General features: G+C 41.0%; 1 protein-coding gene across 14 annotated transcripts in view; it reads left to right on the forward strand.

The window, feature by feature from the left end:
- The window catches only part of bptf (bromodomain PHD finger transcription factor), a 152,647-nt gene that overhangs the window by 116,203 nt on the left and 15,013 nt on the right, over positions 1 to 21,431 (forward strand). For 11 of the 14 annotated variants that reach the window (XM_060844739.1, XM_060844740.1, XM_060844743.1 and 8 more), the window contains 8 exons: positions 1,785 to 2,020; positions 2,697 to 2,919; positions 3,471 to 4,114; positions 7,497 to 7,582; positions 15,620 to 15,845; positions 17,846 to 18,093; positions 19,022 to 19,195; positions 21,073 to 21,265. In XM_060844739.1, the coding sequence (XP_060700722.1) occupies positions 1,785 to 2,020; positions 2,697 to 2,919; positions 3,471 to 4,114; positions 7,497 to 7,582; positions 15,620 to 15,845; positions 17,846 to 18,093; positions 19,022 to 19,195; positions 21,073 to 21,265 (2,030 nt within the window). The remainder of the gene's footprint in view (positions 1 to 1,784; positions 2,021 to 2,696; positions 2,920 to 3,470; positions 4,115 to 7,496; positions 7,583 to 15,619; positions 15,846 to 17,845; positions 18,094 to 19,021; positions 19,196 to 21,072; positions 21,266 to 21,431) is intronic. The other 3 variants (XM_060844746.1, XM_060844751.1, XM_060844753.1) reach the window with 1 other exon arrangement.

The following is a 21,431-nucleotide window of genomic DNA, read 5'->3' on the forward strand; positions in this document are numbered from 1 at the left end:
ATTGTTTACATTTTTTAATTCGGGAAAGACAAGCAGAGTACTGTTTAATACCTATGCTGTACCTTTTACTTCAGTGAGTAGCCCTGGTTGTTCCTTTTGGGCCCCACTTTGTCCATCACTAATCTTTTACTATTAGGATTATTGAAGGAGTATTTTAGTATTTGTTTTAGTGCAGCCTGCCATCCTTTCCTCATGTTTCTTCTTAGCCTTCCTAAATGCAGCCTTTGCCCCTCTCCTGCATTTGAGATACTCTTTCTGATTTATATTGCTATTATTATTTTGGTATGCATTGTGTGCTTCCTTTTTCTTCCTTATTTTCTCATCAATATCCTTAGTCATCCAGAGTACTTTAGTTTTAGCATTTATTTCTCAAGAGTAGGTACTAACTTACACCCTAGTCATCTCCGTTTTGAAAGTCCCCTATTTTTCATCTGCTGTTTTATCCACCATACTGCATTTCCAATCAATCTGCTCCAGTTCAAATTTTAGCCCCCTAAAATCTGTCCTATTCCAATCTGCGATCTCAAGCAGTTGTGAGTAGGAAGGGAATAGAGGGGTACAGATTCTGTAAGTGAAGGCACTTTTATTATTGAAGGGCATAATGTGTTGGTGTTGACTTGGAGAGTGGAAGGGCCTGTTCCTGTGCTACATTGTTCTTAATCTTTGACTGATTTTTATCCTTTTCCAATGTAATACTGAACCTTATTGTGATTGCCATTTCCCAAATGCTCCCCAGCTGAGCTTCTCCACTTAGCCTGCTTTATTTCCTAGAACTAGATCTAGCACAGCCAGAGGACTGGAAATGTACTATTCCAGAAAGTTCTCCTGTACACATTGCAGGAATTTCTCCCCTTCCATGACCCACATTCTACCCTTTCCCAATCTTCCCTAAGGTAATTGAAATCACTAATTATCACATTGCTACTGCTCATGCAGATTTTCATAATCTGCTCTCTTGTACTCCTCTCCACTATTTGAAGATTTATAATAAATACCTGATGAGGTTGCCCTTCCTTTCCTGTTTGTCACCTCCAACCATTGCAGTTCAATGGCCATTCTACTACCTTTGAACAAGCTTGCTATCCTTCCATTTTTACCTACCCAGTTTCTACATGTAGGTTTGCTTGCTGAGCTGGAAGGTTCATTCCACAGAAATGAATACTTCATACCTATGTATTTTCCTCAGTGGGTCCTCACTGTTTAGTGATCACATGCAACATCTGTCAGCAAGCCCACAGTGCTTGGAATGTTGAAGTACTAATTTTGTTGCGTGCAGGGTTTTGTTTTAGATGTATGTTTTATTCACTTCTACGGTATGTAGTTTTATATGCTCTCCTGCAGTGACAAAAGTTCAGAATTTGGATTCTGACCACCAAATTGGAATCATAGAGTTTTATAACACTACAGAAACTGTTAAATACATTCAGCCAATGCTGAATCCGGGAAGATTTATTCATCTCATTCAAATCAGTCATCATTCTGTCGCCCCCCCCCCCACTTTGTTTCTATTTTCTTAATTTTTTAACTTCTTTCCTATCTTTTCTGATGTTGCTCCATAGTTTGTCATGTCATAGGTTTGTAAGCAGTTGATGTAATGTGCAAACTAAGGCTGCATATTATTTACATTTAAGAAGAATAATCTTAGGCATTTCAATTAATGTAAAGTTGGGCAAAAGTTTTTCAGTGTATATTGTTCTAATATAGAAGGCAGGTATTCATTGTGACTTCATCTAACTAAAGAAATCATAACTAAACTTAATATAGTTGCTTTGTTTACCTTGCAGCTCAAAACCAACAGGTAGTCACGCAGATTATCCGTGGACAGCCAGTAACAACTGTGTCAAGTACAGGTAATTTAGTTCAGAGTTCAACCCAGAAGATGGTGACTACATCAACGACAGCTATGCAACCTCTCCAAAGCCGGCCTGCCACACCACAAGGTCAACAGCCAGCCCAGCGGCCACAACAAGGACAGGTCAGATTAACAATGGCCCAGCTAACCCAGCTCACGCAAGGACAGGTTAGTATTGTGGAGATTAAACTGGGAATTGCACATAATTTTGGGAATGTTTTTAACAGCAGATTTGAGCAATTATAAAATGCCTATTTAACTGTCAATACCATGCATTCCTTTGTCAGTAGCATGTGTTCCATATCAGCAAAATTTAAAAGTTAATTCAATTTGTTGCTTTGAAAGTTAACGTTCCTGAAAATTCCAAGTCATAAGACTGTCATATCATGTTTTAAAGTTTTCTTTTCTGAAGCACAGCAATTTTAACAGCCAATGCACAGAGGATTTTCTTATTTGAAGCTCTGTTGAAAGTTTAATTCTACACATTATTAATATATACCATACGATACATTGATGCATTCAGGTGTGATTTTGAAGTTGTAAAATCTTATTACATGAGGTACAATTGAATCCATCACTTATCTCAAAGTTTGGTGATGTGTGGTTCTTTAACAGCAAAGCACAGTATTAAAATTTGAGTTTCTTCAGAGAAGAAGAAAACCCACAAAATCTCTCAGCTCACTACTAATTGCAAGCTGTTAATTTTTTATTATCATATTCTGTATGCCATCGTGCCCCTTCGCAACTCCTATAAAATCTCGGAAGCAACCTTTTTTTGCTGAAAGATGTGCATAATTATGCAGGTAAAACTTTTCTAATTGGTGACATGTTGCTTTCCTTGTAGAGTGGAGGTCAGGGATTGACTGTGGTGATCCAAGGACAGGGGCAAACAACTGGACAGCTTCAGCTTATCCCACAAGGTGTATCAGTAATTCCTGGGCCAGGACAACAGCTAATGCAGGCAGCCATGCCAAGTGGAACAATTCAGAGATTCCTTTTCACACCTCTGTCAACAGTAACGGCATCGGCTGCTGCAACAACAGTAGCTTCTGCAACAACAGCACCAAGTAAGGCAATTCCCTAGCTGTCATTTATTTTCAATTATTAGTTAAAAAAATTTGTAAGTGAACATTTGGGGAATGTATTCTCGAAACATGCTCAGCTCCTCTAAAATGAACTTTTTTTTTTACTTTCAACACAACACAGCTAGCCAGTGAATCCATGTGCATGGATATCACAGACCCAATAAAAATGCAATATACTTCAGATGCTGGAAATCTGAAAGATTAACTATATGAGAAATTCCAGTCGGTCTAATAGCACCTGTAGAGAGAGAAACAGAATTAATGTTTTGAGTCTGATATGACTCTTCAGAACTGAAGAATAAAAATAAAAGTGTTCTTGAGGACAAAAATGATACTCAAATGCTTTGCTTCTTTGCAGTTAAACATTAAAACTAATTTAATTTGGTGCAGGAAGTTAACTTCTCTAAGTTGTTGTACTAATAATGTTGCAATTTATTTTAAATGGAATACTGGTTTTACTTAATATTGCAATTTTAAATCGTGTATAATTCGCATGAGATACTGAATATATTGTATTTAATTTTATTCTGCAGCTTCAACAGAACAGAAACAGGTGCAGACACATGTACAACAAATACAAACTCCGATCCAGTCACCACCTCCGCTTCCACCACCTTCTGCTGTTCAGACTTCAGTCGCCTCTCAGTCATTGACCTCCATACAGCCTGCTCAAACGCAACCAACACAAGCTCAGCCTGTGGTCCAGATACAGTCTCCACCACAAGTTCATCCTGTTGTCCAAACACAAGCCCCACCCCAAACGCAAGTTCCTCCAGCCCAAGCTGGAAATCAACTAAATGTACAGTCTCCACCGCGGCCACAGTTACAGCCTCAGCAACATCAAGCCACTGTTCAGACAATAACTCCACAACCTCAGCTTCATCCTCAAGCTCCAAATCAGATGGCAGCTGACACCCAAGCACTGCCTCAGGTAACCCCAGGTGTGGTTCAGCATCAAATTAAACTCCAGGTCCCTGTTCAGATTCACCAACCAGGTCTGACTGCAGCTCAACAGATTCAGAATGTGGTCAGTGTGCAAACAGCCAGTGTCCAGGAGCACCTACAGAGAATTCAACAAATCCGTGAGCAACAACAGCAAAAGAAACAGCTGCAAATTGAGGCAAAGAGGGAGCACATGCTACAGACTACAAACCAAAACGAAATTATTCAGAAACAGGTGAAAAACTCTTGATATGAGAAATTGAATGTATTCACTGGGTACCTTTTTGTAAGTGGTTTTTGTTGCAGCTGCCAAGATTTTGAGAATTCCTACCATTACTTGTGAATCAAGTTCAGTAGAAAAATATAGCATTACACTCTGCGTTTAAACAATGAATTTGCACCATTGTACAGAGTTCTGTTCTGAATTTATTTTCTCTTCAAGGCACCTGAGCTCATACATGCCCTTCCATTTGGAGATGCACAGGAACAGCTGGAGTTTCTTGTCCTTTATGTTTAGAAAGATCATTCCCTCCGCTTCCTGCCTTTCTGAAATGCTGAATTAAAATTGAATTTAAGAGCTGCAGTTCACAATTTGTGCATCAACTCTGGCCTGAAACAAGTTTTAAATTAATTCTTGGAAGTAGGTCAATAATACTACAGTATTGCATTATAAAAGGCTTTAAGATTGCCACACTCCTGGTTTAGTTCCTAAATTTACCTATCTTCCGTCTTGATTGCTCCCCATACTACTTGTGGTGGTATGGCACAGCATGAGGCTGAGGGAAATGTGTTCCTTGTCAGGATCTCTGCACAATGCAATCTGTCTAGTTATGTAGTTGGTAGGTTTATAAATGAAATGTCAAAACAAATGAGGGCAAAATCATCATTGCAGACTGAATTTTTTTTTGTAACTAATCTTTAAATTTGGTCAACAATTCAGAATTTAATGCTACTCCTTGTCAAACCTATGAAGTGAAATTAATTGGATCAACCACGTATGAGGGGCTCTGAGTGTAATTAGTGAATTTTATTCTCGATGTGACCTTGCATGCGAGAAAATAACCGCCTCAACCTGTCAATCCCTCACTCCAACCTCTCTCCCTCGCAACGCGCAGCCCTCCAATCCCGACCTCACCATCAAGTCAGCAGATTAAGGGGGCACAGTGGTTGTCTGGCGCACTGACCTCTACACCGCCAAAGCCAAGCGCCAACTTGAGGACACCTCTTCCTCCCGCCCCCTCGACCTTGACCCCACCCCCATCACCAAACCATCATCTCCCAGACTATACAGAACCTCATCACCTCAGGAGATCTCCCACCCACAGCTTCCAACCTCGTAGTCTGGGAACCCCGCACTACTCAGTTCTACCTCGTTCCCAAGATCCAAAAGCCTGACCACCCTGGCTGACCCATTGTCTCAGCATGCTCCTTCCCCACTGAACTCATCTCTACCTACCTCGACACTGTCCTAACGCCCCTAGTCCAGGAACTTCCCACATTGTCGAGACACCACCCACGCCCTCCACCTCCTCCAAGACTTCTGTTTCCCCGGCCCCCAACGCCTTATCTTCAGCATGGATATCCAATCCCTCAACATCTCCATCCGCCATGACCAGGGCCTCCAAGCCCTCCGTTTCTTCCTCTCCTGACGTCCCCAACAGTCCCCTTCCACCGACACACTCATTCATTTGGCCGAACTGGTCCTCACCCTTAACAATTTCTCCTTCGAATCCTCCCACTTTCTCCAGACGAAAGGGGTAGCCATGGGCACCCGTACGGGCCCCAGCTATGCCTGTCTCTTTGTTGGCTACACAGAACAGTCGATCTTCCGTAATTACACCGGCACCAAAGCCTACCTCTTCCTCCGCTACATTGATGACTGCATTGGCGCCACCTCGTGCTCCCGCGAGGAGGTTGAGCAATTCATCACCTTCACCAACACATTCCACCCTGACCTTAAATTTACCTGCACCATCTCTGACACCTCCCTCCCCTTCCTGGACACCTCCATCTCCATTAATGACGACTGACTTGACACTGACATTTTTTACAAACCCACCGACTCCCACAGATACTTGGATTACACCTCTTCCCACCCTACCGCCTTCAAAAATGCCATCCCGTATTCCCAATTCCTCCGCTGTATCTGCTCCCAGGAGGACCAGTTCTACCACAGAGGACACCAGATGGCCTTTTTTAGAGACCGCAATTTCCCTTCTCACATGGTTAAAGATGCCCTCCAACGCATCTCGTCCACATCCCGCACATCTGCCCTTAGACCCCACCCTTCCAACCGTAACAAGAACAGAACACTCCTGGTGCTCACTTTCCACCCATCAACCTTCGCATAAACCAAATCATCCACCGACATTTCCGCCACTTCCAAAACGACCCCACCACCAGGGATATATTTCCCTCCCCACCCCTTTCCGCCTTCAGCAAAGATCGTTCCCTCCGTGACTACCTGGTCAAGTCCACGCCCACCCTCCCATCCTGGCACCTTCCCCTGCCACTGCAGGAATTGCAAAACCTGCACCCGCACCTCCTCCCTCACCTCCATCCAAGGCTCTAAAGGAGCCTTCCACATCCATCAAAGTTTTACCTGCACATCCTCCAATATCATTTATTGTATCTGTTGCTCCTGATGTGGTCTCCCCAACATTGGGGATACTGGACGCCTCCTAGCAGAGCGCTTTAGGGGACATCTCCGAGACGCCCACACCAATCAACCACACCGCCCCATAGCCCAACATTTCAACCCCCCTCCCACTCTGCCGCGGACATGGAGGTCCAGGGCCTCCTTCACCGCCGCTCCCTCACCATCTGACGCCTGGAGGAAGAATGTCTCATCTTCTGCCTCAGAGCACTTCAACCCCAGGGCATCAATGTGGACTTCAACGGTTTCCTCATTTCCCCTTCCCCCACCTCCCCTCAGTTCCAAACTTGTAGTTCAGCGCTATCCCCATGACCTGTCCTATCTGCCTACTTTCTTTTCCACCTGTGCACTCCATCTCTCCCCCCCCCCCCCCCCCCCCAGACCGATCTATCACCTTCATCCCCTCCCCCATTCAACTATTGTACTCTATGCTACTTTCTCCCCATCCCCACCCTCCTCTCACTTATCTCTCCACCCTTCAGGCTCTCTGCCTGTATTCCTGATGAAGGGCTTTAGCCCGAACCGTCAATTTTACTTCACTTTGGATGCTTCCTGAACTGCTGTGCTTTTCCAGCACCACTAACTAATCTAGACTCTGGTCTCCAGCATCTGCAATCATTGTTTTTACCTGCAAGAAAATAGCACCTGGAATTACCTTAGATGTGAAGTTGAATGTCATCCATATTATCATTGGGTGAATGTATGTGGTGCTGGTTGAATTTCACTTTTCTATCTCCTTCACTCTCTTTAGCAAAGTGTCGACCTTCCTTTTTTGTGTTTTTTTTCTCCACTGATGGTCCTACACACACCATAGCCCAGAAGAAAAAACCTTGGGTATTGCCAAAACACGCTGCATCAATTGAGAACTTTCTTTCAACTAATCATTCAAATTTGAACATCTTTAGTACTTTTATTATCTGTTATCTTCTATGAATTAATCAATTTTTTCCTTGTTGCTAAGGTTGTAATGAAACAAAATGCTGTCATTGAGCACTTGAAAGCAAAGAATCGGATGATGTCGCCTGCAGAACGAGAAGAAAACCAGAGGTACTTATTCAAAAAGCATAATATTATTTGGCAGAGGTTCTGTAGTTGTAAGTAGATTTGAGAAGTACCCACATGTATAATTTGAAATTGCCATCTATCCTAGTCACCTATTTGACGCGATTGATCTAATTTTAACAACGTTCATGTTGGCTTTTACTCCAAGACTTTTGATGACCCTGTCCAAGAAAAGCTCGATTTGAACACTTCTTTTCATCTATTTTTTTTGACATATATCACATCATTATAAAACTTATATTGTCATTTTAATATAACATATTTAGTTATGACTAGCCAGCCAATATTGATTAAAAAGCAAAGGAAATATTTTTGTTCCCAGTATTTCCTGTTTTACATGAACCATTATAGTTTGAAGAGATCTTTGCTTAACATTTTTGGAATAATTTCAAATTTCCTGCTAACAACTAAGTCCTTAAATGAAGCCTGCATCACTTCAGCCTCTCCCACAACGTCAGTGATAGGAGTTTGTTTTTCGAAAGAACTGGGGATAGCATCGTTGATACTTCTGCTTGAGAACTTGATTTGGAACTGGAAATGCAGATTAATGTGACTAGTGTATCTAAGACTATAGTTCTGTGTTGTTTTTCTGTGTACGTTATTGACAACACTGAGGGAAAATCTTAACAAACTAGTTTTAATTGGATTTCCTGTGGGTAAAAAATTGTCATATTTACAAAAATCACAAAATGCTCAATTCTATTTCATTCCTAAAGAATTAATTAATAAAAGCAAAGGATGATTCCCTTCCGACAGATTAATATTATGAAGCAAAAACAGAAATTGCTCAAAAATCTCAATGTCTGGCAGGATCTGTGGAGAGAAATGAAGGTTCATGTTTCAAGTGCAGTAACTGAGATTTCCAGCAGTTTCTGTTTGTGTTATTTCCAGCATCCTCAATTCTGTTGGATTGTTTTGTCTAACGTTACAAAAACATTTCTTACAAGAGGTAGATTCTTACAATTTATATAAAAGGCCAAGTGTTCTCTTTTGGTTTGCGTGTAAATGCCAGATTATTAATTGCTGTGAGATAAAGCCGTACACCAAAAGTGTTTACCTCTAAGTACCTTTTCCTGGGCCATCTATTAATAATTGGACTTGAATGATGCAGAAAGTCTATGTATGTAATAGAGGAGACCGCTAATTAAAACGCTTGGCTTTAATTTCGTGTTTTAATTGATCCAGCTCTCCATCTAACAAAACATACTGGAAGATTATTCACTATAATCCTTGGTAATTGCTTACTACTACTTCATGTGTCAGCCACCTTTGTCAACCATTGCTAAGGCCTTTCTTACTGAGGATTTACAGCTTCAATTCATGCATGCTAAAAGTTTGTGTTTTGTTTTTATATTTAAAAATTCTATTTTAAGGTATGATAATTCAATTCACTTTTTTTAATGGCACATTTTTATTAGAACAAGCATTTATTACCATCCTAATTGCACCTAGTAGTAGCTTACTAGGTGAATTCCGAAGGCAAATGGAGGTTCTGGTTCAATAGAGAATCACGAGGACATGCCAGCAGCAGCACCAGGCATACCTTAAAAAAAAGAGCTGTCACCCTGGTGAAGCTACCAAACATGACTACTTGCATACCAAACAGCATAAGCAGCAAATGGTAGACAGAGTGAACCGATCCCACAACCAAAGGATCAGCTCTAAGCTCTGCAGTCCTGCTACACCCAATCATAATTGGTGGGCAGTTAAGGAACTCATTGGAGAAGGAGTCTCCCCAAATTTTCCCATCCTCAATGATGGAAGAGCTGATCACATCAGTGAATAAGGCTGAAGCATTCGCAGCAATCTTCAGCCAGAAATTCTAACTGGATGATTCATTTCTACCTCCTTTGGTGGTCCCAAGCATCACAGAAGCCAGTCTTCAGCCAATTTGATTCACACACCATGTGATATTCAGAAATGGTTAGAGGTACTGGCTGGTGCAAAATCTTCGGGTCCTGACAGTATTCTGGTAATAATGCTGAAGATTTGTGCTCTAGAACTTGCCATTCCCTTAGCCAAGATGTTCCAGTAGAGTTGCAGCACACCTACCCGACAATGTGGAAAATTGCTCAGTATGCCCTGTACAAAGTAAGTAATTTCCAACCCAGCCAATTACTGCCCACTCAGCCTCCACTTAATTGTCAGTAAAATGGTGTAAGGTGACATCAACAGTGCTTCCAAGCAGTACTTGCTCAGCAATAATCTGCTCAGTGACACCCAGTTTGGATTCCACCAAGGCCATTCAGCTCCTGACTTCATTGCAGCCTTGTTCAAATGTGGACAAAAGAGCTGAATTCAAGAGCTGATGTGAGAGTAACAACCCTTGACATCAAGGCTGCATTCGACTGAGCGTGGCTTCCTGGAGTCCCAGCAAAACTCTAATCAGGGGCAAACTTTCAACAGGTTGTGGTCATACCTGGCTTATAGAAAGATAGATGTGGTTTTTGAAGGTCAATCATCTCAGTTCCAGCATATCTCAGCAGGAGTACCTCAGGGTAGTGTCCTACGCGCAACTATCTTTCGGTGCTTCATCAACAACCTTCCCTCTATCATAAGGTCAGAAGTGGAGATGTTCACAGATTGCACACTGTTCAGCACCATTTGTAACTCCTCAGATACTGGAGTAATCCATGTTCAAATGCAATAAGATCTGGACAATATCCAGGATTGGCCTGACAAATAGCAAGTAGCATCTGTGTCACAAATGCTAGGTAATAAACATCTCCAGTAAGAGACTATCTAACCACCACCTTTTGACATTCAATGGTGTTGCCATCAATGAATATCTCCCACTACCAACATTCTGCAAGTTCCCATTCACCAGAAACTCAGCTGGACTCGCCATATAAATACAGTGGCTGTGAGCAAGTAGACTAGGAATACTATGGCGAGTAACTCACATTCTAACTCCCCAGAGTCTGTCCATCATCTACAAAGCACAAGTTAAGAGTGTATTGGAATACTTGCACACTGGCCTGGAAGAGTACAGCTCCAGCAGTACTCAAGATGCTTGACACCGTCCAGGACAAAGCACCTCACTTGATTGGCATTACACCCACAATCATCCACACCTATCTATGCTCAGTAGCTGTGGTGTGCACTATCTACATGATGCACTGCAGAAATTCATCAGAGATCCTTAGTGTCTTCCAAAGCCATAACCACTTCCATTTAGAGGGATAAGGGCAGCAGATAGATGGCATTGTCATCACTCGTCATCCTGACTTGGGAATATATTCTGGATCAGTGGTGCTGGAAGAGCACAGCAGTTCAAGCAGCATCCAAAGTGCAGCGAAATCGACGTTTCGGGCAAAAGCCCTTCATCAGGAATAAAGGCAGTGAGCCTGAAGCATGGAGAGATAGGCTAGAGGAGGGTGGGGAGAAAGTAGCATAGAGTGCAATGGTGAGTGGGGAAGGGGATGAAGTAGATAGGTCAGGGAGGAGAGGGTGGAGTGGATAGGTGGAAAAGGAGCTAGGCAGGTCGGACAAGTCATGGGGACAGTGTTGAGCTGGAAGTTTGGAACTAGGGTGAGGTGGGGGGAAGGGGAAATGAGGAAGCTGTTGAAGTCCACATTGATGCCCTAGGGTTGAAGTGTTCCGAGGCGGAAGATGAGGCGTTCTTCCTCCGGGCGTCTGGTGGTGAGGGAGCGGCGATTAAGGAGGCCCAGGACCTCCATATCCTCACCAGAGTGGGAGGGAGAATTGAAATGTTGGGCCACGGGATGGTGTGATTGATTGGTGCGGGTGTCCCGGAGATGTTCCCTAAAGCGCTCTGCTAGGAGGCACCCAGTCTCCCCAATATAGAGGAGACCACATTGGGAGCAACGGATACAATAAATGATATTAGTGGATGTGCAGGTAAAACTTTGTATGTGGAAGGCTCCTTTAGGGCCTTGGATAGAGGCGAGGGAGGAGGTGTGGGCACAGGTTTTACAGTTCCTGCTGTGGCAGGGGAAAGTCCCAGGATGGGAGGTTGGGTTGTAGGGGGGCATGGACCTGACCAGGTAGTCACGGAGGGAACGGTCTTTGTGGAAGGCGGAAAGGGGTGGGGAGGGAAATATATCCCTGGTGGTGGGGTCTTTTTGTAGGTGGTGGAAGTGTCGGCGGATGATTTGATTTATGCGAAGGTTGGTAGGGTGGAAGGTGAGTATCAGGGGCATTTTGTCCTTGTTATGGTGCTCTTCCAGCGCCACTGATCCAGAATCTGGTTTCCAGCATCTGCAGTTATTGTTTTTACCTTGGGAATATATTGCCGTTCCTTCAGTGTGGCTGGGGCAAAACCCTGGAATTCTTTCCCAAAGGGCATTGTAGACCTACGTAAAGCACATGGACTGCAGCGGTTCAAGAAGGCAGCTCACCACCACATTCTCAAGAGCAACTATGGACAGGCCAGCCACATCCCATGAGTGAATAACAAAAGTTGTCAACAACATTTCTGTAGTTATGAAGCCAAACAAATGTTATATCTATATGCTTTTGAAGGTGGTGAACTGCTACCAAGGTACCACTGTAGTCCATCTGGTGGAGGAATACCCATAGTTTTACTGGCACAGGAGTTTGAAGATTTTGACCAGTGACCATGCGGGAATGTTTTATTTTCCATCTATTGATACCCTTTGCTTTTTAAATGGTAAACATTGTACTAAAAAAAGCTACTGCCAAAGTGTCTTGGGAAATTTCTGCAGTACGTCCTATATGTGGTAGACTGATGATGGAGGGAGTGAATGTTTAAGTTAGTGAATGTTGAGCCAATCAGGCAGGTTACTTAACTCTAGATCTTACTGTGCATTGAGTGCTTTTTGAGATTCAGTCATCCAGGCAAGCATGGACTATTATATCACACTCTGACCTGCATGTTGAAGATGATGGACAGAGATTGGAGAATCAAGAGGTGAGTAACTGGCCTCAGAATTACCACCCTCCTGATGTGCCCTTGGAACTACAGTATTTATATGCCTGATGCAGTTCATTTGCTGGTCAATGGTGACCTCTCAGGTAATGATAGTGAGAGAATTTAATAATGCTAATGTCAAGGGGAGATGATTAGATTTCCTATAGTTGAAGAGTGCCATTGCCTGAATGTGCTGTGAATATCCTTTTGTTTATCAGCCCAAGCCTGAATGTTGTTTAGTTCTTGGCATATATTGGCGTGGACTATTTCAGTAACTTGCAGAGTTGCGAATGGTACTGAACACTGCAATCATAGTGAACATTGTCACTTCTGACCTTTTATGATGGAAGGATGGTATGAGGCAGCTGAAAACATTTGGGTCTAAGGCACTACTGTGAGGTATTCCTGCAGTGATGTTCTGAGATTCTTTAATTAACCTCCAGCAATCACAATTATCTTCTATTGTGCTGAGTATATCTCCAACCTAATGAAGAGTTCTCATTGATATCCATTGACTTCAATTTTGCTCTGCCTTCTTGAAGCTTATACAAGCTCTCACCCATCTGCTATGATGGAATTTTAACTCATAACTTGTAGCAGTAGTTCAGCTGTTTGCACTACCAGGATACCCAACATGAGGTAGCATTCAAGATGGCTATCTAGAGCCATGTGTGCGCACACGGTTTCGGCGTGTTAGTCTTCAACAGCAAATGTAGTTGTGCAAGTATGCCTCTGTGCATAGATGATCATCACAACTGATGCGCATGCAGTTTTTGTAATAGCTTTGTATAAAGCTGTAGTAAACTTGTGTTGATGAATAGACTGAACTTAACAGCAGTGAATTATGAAATGGCAGAATGACTGTGAATGTGCAATCTATGGTGTTGAAAAACAAAATGCTAGTAAGCTACATCAAGATAAGATCCCATTTGTTGTAGGTGTGTTGCATTTTATGGGTGTTATTGGAGTTTGTTTCCAACCTGTGAATATACGGCCAGTGCATTTTTAAGACTGGCAGCTCCTGTTCATTTTTTTGGCAGTAATATAGCATTGCAACACTTTCTGCACTGATGTGTTCAGTGCTTTACTTAAGTGACATTGCAATCTTACTAACAAAATTACAAATCACACAACAGCAGGTTATAGTCCAACAGGTTTAATTGGAAGCACACTAGCTTTCGGAGCGACGCTCCTTCATCAGGTGATTGTAGATGAAGGAGCATCACTCCGAAAGCTAGTGTGCTTCCAATTAAACCTGTTGGACTATAACCTGCTGTTGTGTGATTTTTAACTTTGTACGCCCCAGTCCAACACCGGCAACTCCAAATCATAACAAAATTACCACCACTTGCAGTCCCTCAGGTTGGTATTTACATTATCAAATCCAATTAAAGGTAAAATTTAATACGAATACAATTTTTGACATCCTGAGATTGAACACTGTTGTATTCCCTGCATGTTTAGTATTCGTTATGTAGCGTTTAGATTTTCTCTTTTGAATGAGACAGCTTGCATGTTATGTTCACATTAATGTTAACTTTGTCCATTAGCCTTATAGAAGACTTATATTTCAATCTTGATCTCAGAACACCCCAGAGTGGTTTACTGTTTTGAAGAGGAATCACTTATAATGTTAGAAACAGAGCAGCCACTTCAGCTGATCATCATGAGATTTCTTTGTTATTTATGCTGCCTCTTCAGATTTATACTGGACACCAGAGAGTGTGATTCTAGGTTTCAAAATAATTAATTGAAATAATTTGTGAAACTTCATAATTCAGACAAGGCTTCAGTTTCACACTTCAATTAAAAAGTTGTGCCACCAACAGCGCAACATTCCTTTGAGTCTGGAGTGTCAGGCAAGAATTGTATAATCATAAGATTTGAACCATCCCACCGTCTGATACAGAAGAAAGATCCTGCCACAAAACCATGCTAATAGATATGCTGACAGTTGCATATGTTAAGCAGTATTGATTTAGATTTGGGAGCAGATTGTATACTTGCACATCCTGTTTTCATGATTTGTGACTAATTATTTTGTGAATAAATTGCTCTGCATTCACATGAGGGAAAATGGATAATGAGTAACAGTCTATTCATTAGTGAAACTTGATGTCATCGCAGGTAGAGGTAATTAAATGTGATGCTGTTCTGAAGCTGTTTTTATCAAGTGTATTTAAAACTTTAAAGGATGGACAAAGATAACAAATTCATTTTCTTTGGAATTGTATGACAGTTCAACTGAACAGATTTCCAATTCAACTAATAATTCCCAAACCTGCTTATTTCTGAAGTGTAGTTTCCATGACTGCCCACAATCAAGTTTTTTGTTCCAAAGTATGTCATTGCTCCAACTACCAAATCATCATCCTGTTGATTATGGTACGAGTTCATGGTTCATCTTATATGCTGCATTACACCTTGCAGATCAAAATATTTCCTGGTTTAATCCCGTTGTTTATGATAATAGCCCCTAAGGACGATGCAAGACCATTCCTCCTTTTCAACAAATAGAAATTGTCCACCTTCTGCTTGGTCATTCCTCTCAACAGAATTGAGATTGACCATAGTAGCCTTGGCAAGATATAAACGAGCTGTTTGACATCTGATTAATTATCCTCAGAGTTTTGAGCTGGAGTGTCAGAAGCTTTAATGAATTCATGTTAGCTTATTTTCAAGTTCATCAAAAAGTGGGAATCTTGCCAAGATTTACATAGATTTTCCTGATTTTGCCACAACAGTTTCTCCCTGAACCAAGTAGTAGCCGCTATTCTAATAGCGGCACAATTATTCAGCTAATATTCTTGCTTGTGAAGATTAAGACTGCAGTGTCTATGAAATCCATCATACAGCAGGATATTAAATGCTTTCACTGCAGTAAAATGTCTGAAGGAAGTTATTCAATCTGTGATCCTGGAATTGCATGTTAATATGGCAGAAGACAAAGTTGTTTTTTTTTGAATGAACCCATTGCCTGGTTGTTTGTAATGAATGAGGAAATTATTGTTGTTCGGAATTGTTTTTGCAGTTGACAAATGCAATATGATTCATGAAGAAAAGCCTAAGTCACTGAAGTATGTGTCGGAGGTCTGTTTCACTTTGTTTATTTCTCTCTTTGAATCCAGAATGATTGTCTGTAACCAGGTCATGAAGTATATTCTGGATAAAATTGACAAGGAAGAAAAACAAGCAGCGAAGAAACGGAAGCGAGATGAGAACGTGGAGCAGAAGCGCAGTAAACAGAATGCTACCAAGCTGTCAGCATTGTTGTTCAAACACAAAGAGCAGTTGAAGGCTGAGATCCTAAAGAAAAGGGCATTATTGGACAAGGAGCTTCAAATTGAGGTGCAGGTATGTGACAAATAAACATAAAGTTAATTTTTCTTTGGAGGCACTTTCAGGTCTATGTAACTTCTGCAAAGGTAGCAAGTCACCTCATTGCAACCCCTATTGCAGCAAAAATAAAAGGTATGATTTTTTTTTTCTCCCCATAACAAGGTCCCAGGAGCAGCAGTGCAATGATTACTGTAATATTTTTGGCGATGTCAAGGGAGGAATTTTGAAGAATCCAAAGAGCAAAGCTATTCTTTGCATACCATCATGGTTTCAGATGTTCAGAACTCAAGTTGAATTGCATAGAATTGTGAATTTTTGCAAACATTGCCATGTGTATGTCTGCATGCTCATTAACTAATTATGATAACTGTTCCACAGATCCCTTTTTCCCACAATGTTGAAAATGGTTCTGTCTCAAGTATATGTCTGATTTTATTGTGAAAATTACGATTGCATCTGTCACCTCCACTTTCAAGTAGTGGATTTCAAATCAATATTCACTTTTTAAAATATTTTTCCTCATCTCTCTGGTTATTTTGACAATATTTTTAGCTGTTTCCTCTGGTTACCCTTATTAACTCTACCAAATACCCTCATCAATTGGGCACCTCTATTAAATGTCCCTCCTAATCTTTATTCTGAAAGGATCTGTTCCAGTTTACGCAACATTCCATATCATTGATGTTCCTCATTCCAAGGATTATTCTTAATGTCCTCTCTGAATCCTTCCTAAAGCATGGTACACAGAACTGACAGAATATTTTTGCTGAGGCCTCATTAATGTTCCACTGATGTGCCTCTAACTAGAGTTTAACTGTGGGTTGACTAAAATTGCAAAAGAGCCAGAGATATGAGGCTGTATATAAATGTTTGGCATGACATACTTGTATGTGTGTTTGAAATTCTTTTCTAATGCCACAGATATTTATACACTTTTAATTGAACAATTTATCCTGTCATCATCAATATTTCAGATCGTGAACCTTCCCCACTCCTCCACAGGTCTCTGATCCTGCTCACTTTTAAAATTGCACTATTTAGTTTATTATTGCCTCCCTTCATTCTCTCATTCTTCACATTAAATTCCATCATATCATTACTGTGCATTAACTTGGATTTATGTCTGCACATTTCACCATATCCTGAGCTCTCCTACTCCCCCCTTGGTGTTCACTGCATTTCCAAATTTTGTAAGTCATCTGCAGGTTTGGAAATTGTCTTGTATCCATAGCCAGGTTCTTTGTAAGTGTCATAAAATATTGCGATTTTAATACTGATCTCTGGGGAACATTGTTGTATATTTCTGTCCAATCTGCAAAACAACAATTCAGCACTACCCTTGATATTGTCTTTTAGCCAATTGAATTTAACCACATTGCCACTTTAATTGAGTTCTGTTAATATTGTTACGAAAACAGATATATGCTCCTCTTCATTCCTCTCTGGTTTTTTTCAATGCAGACATCTTCCACCTTGAGTTTTATGCAGTTGTTTTTTTTTAGTGTATTTTCCTCTTCTGAGTTCAGACAGTGGTGCAGTTCAGTCTAGGTGGAATAATAATGCCCTTATGTGCCAAATGATGGAACACATTGCTTCCAAGGAACTTTACATGACAATTCAGCCAAAAACTATTCAGCTTACTCATCTGAAACAGTCAGTTTCCACTGGCAGGCAATGCTAACATCTCTGCCTCAAACTTATGTAGGCCAACTTAAAATTTAGCTGCCCATCAGCAGCACTTAAGCTTATAATAAACTGTCTGCATTCTGGCCATCAGTACTGGCACCGGAGTGTCCTGACTAAGAGACCAAGAAGTGATCTCTAAGCTTGAGAAAATAGTACAAAATGTGGCCAACCTTTGTATGATATTTTTACTTTAAGATGTACAGGATACAGTTTGCGGCAGTGTAATAATGCACGAAGGTGTTGTGTGTTCTTATGCAGTTGATCTTATTCTCTATACAGCTGCTAAATCAGTTTGTTGCTGTTGGCTGAAATTTTGTTTGTTTTGGTAGGAGGAGCTGAAAAGAGACAGAAATAAGTTAAGGAAGGACAAAGAGAAGGCACAGGCAGCCGCTGTGCACACTGCAGCCATTGCTGCTGCAAATGCTGTACAAGCTGCTGTGACACAGAAGCGAAAGCGAGAAGAGGAGAAAGAGCCTGCAAAGGTCAAGAAGAAAAAGATGATTTCTACTACCTCAAAAGAATCTAAGAAGGACACAAAGCTTTACTGTATCTGCAAGACACCTTATGATGAATCAAAGTATGTGATCATCAAATGTTTTCTTCTACCTGTATTTATTATCATAATTTTTCCAATTCCTTTCCTTATTCCAAGCAGATGCTTAGACCATAACTTGTAGGAGCAGAGATAGACAAGTTGGCCCATTGAGTCTGCTCTGCCTTCCAGTGAGATCATGCTGATCTGATAACACTCAACTCCATTTTCTTGCCTTCTCGTAATAACCTTCGATTCCCTCACTGATGAAAAATTTGCCTCAGACTTGAACATACTTAATGACTCTATCTCAGTAATACAGGTACTGGTTCAGTGCAGCTGATGTTTTTTTGTTTTCCTTGGAAAGTGGTTTTCCAGTTTTGAACAGAGCAGGAGATGCTGGTGAGAACCATCTCATTTTCTACAGTGAGTGTCTAAATACAAAGTGGGCAGATTTTTCGAATTACTTTTTTGTGATTGGAATTAGACATATTTCCAAAATGATAGCAAAGAAGCTCTAAAGACCCCCGCCCCCAACTTCACAGTGCTCTTTGCCATTTTTGGTTTGCTTTTGCTTCCTCATACCATGCAGTTTTTTTTTTGTATTTTCATTTTCAGCTTCTCTTATCCATGTGACATTCCCAACCAGTCAAAGGACATTTTATACTTCATTTGTCATGGAACACTGACTGGTGTTTAAGTGTAGCTTTCATTTATTTGAACCCCTTCCGTCTTAGCTGTTTTCTATCTCTCGCCCCCGAAAGGACTATCGCACCACTCGGACACCTCCAGTGTCCTGGCTGAGATTGGGGTGCTGCTGTGTGGATTGCTGAGAGAACTAATTCATATCATACTCTGGGCCTGGCACCAGTGTGCTGCACCACCACCACCTTGCCTCTACATAAAAGGCTTGTGGCTCACCGAAACGAGAAAGAAACTTAAACACACTCGGATGTGTGTGTTCGTTTTTCAGGTTCTACATTGGCTGTGATCTCTGTACGAACTGGTATCATGGAGACTGTGTTGGTATCACAGAAAAAGAGGCTAAAAAAATGGATGAGTACATTTGCAATGAATGTAAACGAGCACAGGAGGGCAGCAGCGAGGAGCTCTACTGTATCTGTAGAACACCATACGACGAATCACAGTAAGCTGAAATGTCAACAAAGACTTTTTATTGCCCTGAGGTAGTTTCACTTTTGAGTATCAGGCCTGCAGTACTGTCCTCAGATGTTTCTTACATGCCTATTGTGATGCAAATTGCATGAAATCATATTAAGCTTGCCTGTGATATTTGATATAACTCTGCTTTTGAAATCTCCCCACTATAGATCATTGATTTCATAATTGGTGTTTCTCCAGTGTTTTCATTTTTTCCACTTAACTTTGCACTGATGCACTTGTTATACATACAAGTCTCCAGTATCTTCCTTTCAGCTGTTAAGGTTGCTAATTGTTTTCAGTCCCTTTCCTTTTTCTTTATTGAAGTTACTGGCCCTTGCCTGTGCACTGTCCCCATTGGCTGTCAGAGCATTTTAGTAACCTGACCAAACAAACACACTTCATTTATGAGTTTGATAGTGAAGATTGGCAGGCTGTAGATCAATGTGAGATGTCACCGCTAAGCTAATCATGTCCTTACCAACCATCAACAGTTTGATCAAAAATACCAATCAGATTAAGAGCCCTAAATGTTCCCCACCCTACTTAGCTAACCAGGAGTATTAATATCACTATCCAATGAGAAATTGACAAATTGCAAAGACTGGAAATCAAGCCAAATTTCATCCTGATCTATATGGCTCTGTCGCTATTGTCTGTCTGAGCCACAGTAACTAACTGCAGCACTGAGTGTGTTTGATTTTTAATCTACTTGGGGAACTTTGCAGAAACACAAAGATTGGCCTTTCAGGTAAGAGAAAAACGTTTAATTTCAGAGACAACCAGTTAAAAACACTTGAACTCTGCAAGAGGGATTCAGAGTAACAGCGTTTGGAAGGTTTGTGACTAACATACAGTGCAAGAGGGATTCAGAGTAACAGCGTTTGGAAGGTTTGTGACTAACATACAGTGCAAGAGGGATTCAGAGTAACAGCGTTTGGAAGGTTTGTGACTAACATACAGTGCAAGAGGGATTCAGAGTAACAGCGTTTGGAAGGTTTGTGACTAACATACAGTGCAAGAGGGATTCAGAGTAACAGCGTTTGGAAGGTTTGTGACTAACATACAGTGCAAGAGGGATTCAGAGTAACAGCGTTTGGAAGGTTTGTGACTAACATACAGTGGAGTTTTACAGGTTTCCATGTCCTAGCCGCTGCTTTGTTTAAAAAAAGCTTTGCTTTGTAATTTTGACAAAATTTAACATGCACTGATGTCAAAAGCAGAATTCGGTCCAAACATAGTGTCTCAAAAAATGTATACATATTTTGAAAATATATTTGGTAAATTTTTGTCTTAATTTTGCTGTAATGTTCATTCCCTTTGTATTTTGAAATACAAGCAAAATGGGTAAATTATGTTTGATCTACTTCCCAATTTAAAAAGTATGAAGAATTCTCCAACCCTCAACCTTGCACATATACTGAGAGACTTGATATTGTTTCCAAATTTGAATTTGATACTTTTTTTCTGTTTGGGTTTTCCTCCCTCATCCTCCACTTACTCCCCAACTATTGACTTGTTTTGTACACGTTGACACTTAGATTCTATAGGGTCCTTACACAAATGGCCATCCTTCATGTTTTAGCTTTCATTAAGTTACTTAACACCAAAGTTCTTGGATAACTGTGTATGGGAATAGGGAGCTATAATGATGCCTGGTTAATCCCCTGATTGTGATTTCACCTGGGGCCTCCTAATCTGCAAATTTAACTAGTTTTCCAGTGAATACTTGGTGTGATCAGGAGGGAAGACCCTGATAAAATAATGAATAAACCATAGTGCATTTTGTTGATGCTATTGATTTGGCTGTTTTTCTTAACTGCGTAGATCAGAAGAAAACACATTTTCTTTTTAAACCCATAGGTTTTACATCGGTTGTGATCGCTGCCAAAATTGGTATCATGGGCGTTGTGTTGGCATACTACAGAGTGAGGCAGATCTCATTGATGAGTATGTTTGCCCACAATGTCAGTCTACAGAAGATGCTATGACTGTCCTTAGTCCGCTTTCAGACAAAGATTACGAGGGTCTTAGACGAGTACTACGCTCTTTACAGGTGAGAATTTACAAAATAATTTCTAACTAAACTTCTGTCAACTTCTTGTTCTATGCCTCTTGTTGCATTTATTTTATATGTTTCTTCTACTTTCATCCAAAAGCTTCCCCTTCCTCTTGGTAGAAACGAGGGGTGACGTTACTGACCTTGCTGTCCTTTATCTAAT

Source organism: Hemiscyllium ocellatum, chromosome 25, assembly GCF_020745735.1.
Source record: "Hemiscyllium ocellatum isolate sHemOce1 chromosome 25, sHemOce1.pat.X.cur, whole genome shotgun sequence".
Lineage (NCBI taxonomy): Eukaryota > Metazoa > Chordata > Chondrichthyes > Orectolobiformes > Hemiscylliidae > Hemiscyllium > Hemiscyllium ocellatum.